A 4,021-nucleotide genomic window follows, 5' to 3' on the forward strand; every position below is an offset into this window, starting at 1 on the left:
AGTTTAGCCGACATGAGACAAGAAGAAAAGGAAAACGAATTACACACTGGGATGTGGTTGATGGGGATGGGGAGCTAGTCGAATGCGACAGTGGGTCCAAGCTGACGATGCACAACCCCATTGGCTAAGATGTCGAGTTAGCGAAAAGCCAACGACCTGATATATGAAGTGAAAGGTGAAACGATATCAAAGTAAATCAGCACATACATATCCACTAGAGGTAAAGCGATAACATATGAGGTGAGTGGCCATCATGAAAAGATTGCTTTGACTGATGCAGAATGGATATCTCAGTCAAAATGACAAAATGACACTGAGCTGGCCAAAATGGTAGTAATGTTGATCACATGAAGCAAAGGTTACCATGAAAATAAGCTGAGCATTAGTACCTACTCTACCACTGTGGTGGTGGCAATTAGTGATCAGAATGTTTCCTTTTCCTTTTCGACCAAATTTGAGCAGCTAAACGGACCAAGAAGCAAAAGAACTACTACTGCAATTGGCATCATATAATAATTCCTAACTCTAAGTAAAGTAAGAAGACGTAGCAGTAATTAACAACAACACTCGATTAAGCTCTAGCGTCCAGAGGTGGCGTGCATGGGGCGCCAGGCCGACGCGGTGAGCAGGGTGAGGTCCTTCCACCCGAGCTTGAGGGCGCCGTTCTCCTCGACGAGCGTGTAGCCGTCGGAGGGGAACATGCCAAGGAGCAGCGCGGCCTGCGCGGCGGCGCTGCCGGCCAGCGAGGCCGCCCCGAAGCCCGAGCGGGCGAGCCTGTCGCGCCAGCAGCCGAACTTGACGTCCCCGGTGCGCGACGGCCCGCCCACGGCCAGCACGTTGCGGATCTCCCGCGACAGCAGCTGCTGCTCCACGACGTGCCGCTCCGGGCTGTCCTCGCCGTAGCTGGCGTCCAGCGAGTCGAACAGCGCCGAGTAGTAGTGGATCGCCTCCACGAACCGCGCCAGGAACGACCCCGTGTGCCGCAGGTCCTGCTCCACCATCGTCACCACCTTGGGCGCCAACCTGATACATCCATCCATCCACCATTCTCAACATCAGTACAGCAATTCATGCAGATGCAGGAGTAGATGACAGTGATTTCCGTCAGCTAAATATAGAATCAGCATGAGTGGCACTTGGAACGAGAAAGTTGGGACCTTTTTAGAATGAAAAGTTGGTCATGATGATGAGAGCCTTTTAGTGATCCACAAACAAAACGGAAGAGAAATCTTTCCAACTTCTCGGATCACCAAAGTTGAAACCTTTCTAGAGTAATCCTAAAAAGCCGGTCATAATGACAAACTTTAGCGCCCCAAATAACAGTTTTTTTTAGTAGTGTACTACTACAGTACTATACATCTCCTGACCTTAAACCAAATCAACGCGTTGTCATTGATGCTTGCTTGATGTGTTGTACTATGTCACGGTGTCACATTGGTAAGGAAATGCAGGCTGGAAAGTAGGCATGATTCCATGGTAGACTTGACAATGGAAGCAGCATGGCGTAGAGTAGGAGTAGCACAGCACACAGAGAGACACCCAAAGGTAGAGTAGAGTACAGTGGAGTGCTCCTACCTCTTGATGAGACACAGCGTGTTGGAGTCCGAGCCGGTGACGTCGTAGAGAGAATGGTGCAGCCAGTGGACGGCGACGGCCTCGCGCCGCGTGACGCCCAGCTTCTCCGGGTCAAGATTCCCGGCCTTGTCCGCCACGGGGCAGAACTCGAAGGGCAGGCCCAGCGTGTCGGCGAAATCGGACAGCCGCTTCCCGGTGGCCTCCAGGGCGTCCATGGAGGCGCCGAGGCCGGTCAGCCTCACCCTCGGCGGGCCGCCGGGGCGGGACGCCAGGATGTGGAACAGCCCCGGCCACTGGAGCCCCTGCATGATGTCCAGGTCGATGATGTGGACGCGCTCCTCGCGCTCGAACGCCTCCTGGATCGCCTGGTTCGCCGTGAAGTGGGAGAACTTAACGAGGGGACTGATGCCGTTGAACACCTGGAAGGCAGCGGCGACGCGGCCGTTCACCAGGCGGGACGCCGCCGGGGAGGCGTGGGGCAGCGGCGCGTAGAGGCCGAGGCAGGAGCTGACGAGGCGGGCCGACACAGCCTCCGCGAAGTAGGCGGCGACCCGCTGCGTGGAGGTGCCGAAGGGGGTGGCCAGCTCCGCGATCTCCAGCAGCGCCGTCTGGGCCTCGTCGAGGTTGTCGGCGTTCACCGACTCCGCGCACTGCAGGAGCAGCGTCAGCAGGTGCAGACCCTCCTCGTCGCGCTGCTTCCGTCGCTGCCCCTCTTTCCGCTCCTTGACCGCCGCGGAAGCGGCTGCGGCGGCCGCGGCGGTTTCCTCCGCGGACGGAGGCTTGGGCGACTGCGGCGGGTTGTTGGGCTCCCGTTCCTCCTCGCGGCGCCGCTTGTCCGGAGGCGGGGGAGGGAGCGCCGCCATGGGCATTGGGGCGTTAGGGAGGAGAGCGGGCTGATGCTGCTGCGGCGGGGCGGGGTCGGATGCGAGGAGGGATCGGAGGCGGAGCTCGAGGAGCGAGGCCAGCCCGGGGTTGCAGGGGTGGATGATCTCGCGGACGTTGTGGATGAGCTGCGCGACGGACACCCCGGCGCCGCTGCTCCCGATGATGTCCCGGATGATGCCGTCCACGAACGCCGTGGTGTTGGCCGCCTCGCCCGCCTGCGCCGGCGCGGCGGCGGCGGCGACGTCCATATGATCCACTTGCTGCTGGAGCTGGAACGGCGGAAGCAGCTGGGAGGGCAGCGCGGGCAGCTGCGCGGTCGCCGACGACAGCACGGGCGGTCCGGCGGTCATGTCCGACAGGTCCCCCGTGACGTGGCGGCGCGGCGGGGGCAGGTCCATGTCGGTGGCTGGGCGCTTGCGGACCATGGCGGCGGGTTCTTGGTCTTGGTGGTCTAGGAGGTGGAGGAGGAAGTCGGGAGGGCAGGGGAGCAGGTGGCAGTGGGAGGAGGAGGAGGCGGTGGCATGGGAATAAGAGGAGTGGGAGGCGGAGGAGGACGAGGAGAAGAGGAGGAGGGAGGAGGAGCCCATCTAGTAACGCCAAGGGGAAGCGGCCGGCGCGCGCATGGCGAGCGACCGGAGCGGGGCGGGGCGGGAGAGGTTGTGGATTCTACTGGGATTTTTATGTGTTTTGGCGCCTCGCGCGCGCTGGGCTGGCGGCTGTCGAGGCGAGTCGGGGTGGGGAGAGGAGAGTGGAGTAAAGTGGAAGAAGCCGACGAGAGGGGAACAAGAGCGTGAGCACAACTGGTTAGGGGAACATCGAGGATTCCAGGGCCAATTTATGGCGCATGACTCGTCGTCGTCGGCGTCCTACTCCTACCGGCGTGAGACGAGGAGGGTTTTGCCCTTGGGCTATGTGTTTTCGCTTTCTTTTACTTTCCCTCCTTGTGATTTTCTCTTGGCAATGCTTTCATCCACTGCTAATGATAATGTCCCAACAGCATATGACAATGCTGGGGAGTACAATGTGTGGTATGACTAGTACCTGCATCCTCCGTTCTTGTTTATTAGTTGGGTGGGGCTAGATCCCAGTCTAGTCGTCAAGTGACACAACATATAAAAGGAAGAAAAAAAAAGAAAATTAAATTTTCTTTTCGCACGGATCTTCATGTAAGATCTCACAAATATAGCTTAGTTAAGTCTCAATCGACTGATACTTGGCAATCCAGTTGTTAGTTCTCTCATATTTTTGGTCAAATTTTCATCATAATAAATTCAACAAAGAAAATGCATATTATATATTGTAAAAATAGGGACCGAATAACTGGAGAACATCAACTAGGGGCGGCCGCTCCACTTGGGGTGACTCGGGAGGCGATCAAACCCTGGCCGTCTGCCCTCCCACCCTGAGCTTTGGGCGCCGAGGTGGTTGTGCCGTCTTTTTTGGCCTTTTACTGGGCCTTTCCCAGCGTCATCCATATGCTAAAAAAACAGCCCAAAGAAAAAACACATGGCAAAAATGCATATAAATTTTGACATGATGGCAAAAATGCATATAAATTTTG

At 57.1% G+C, this 4,021-nt stretch overlaps 1 protein-coding gene across 1 annotated transcript; it reads right to left on the reverse strand.

Annotated features, from left to right (window-relative positions):
* Positions 1 to 290: 290 nt before the first annotated feature.
* LOC119308436 (protein SCARECROW 2-like) lies at positions 291 to 3,170 on the reverse strand. The gene is made up of 2 exons (XM_037584566.1): positions 1,576 to 3,170; positions 291 to 1,023 (listed from the first exon to the last, which is right to left on the reverse strand). The coding sequence occupies exons 1-2, from the start codon at positions 3,045 to 3,047 to the stop codon at positions 579 to 581; spliced, it is 1,917 nt and encodes a 638-aa protein (XP_037440463.1). The 5' UTR covers positions 3,048 to 3,170; the 3' UTR covers positions 291 to 578.
* Positions 3,171 to 4,021: the final 851 nt, after the last annotated feature.

This window comes from Triticum dicoccoides, chromosome 5B (assembly GCF_002162155.2).
Source record: "Triticum dicoccoides isolate Atlit2015 ecotype Zavitan chromosome 5B, WEW_v2.0, whole genome shotgun sequence".
NCBI classification, from domain to species: Eukaryota; Viridiplantae; Streptophyta; class Magnoliopsida; order Poales; family Poaceae; genus Triticum; species Triticum dicoccoides.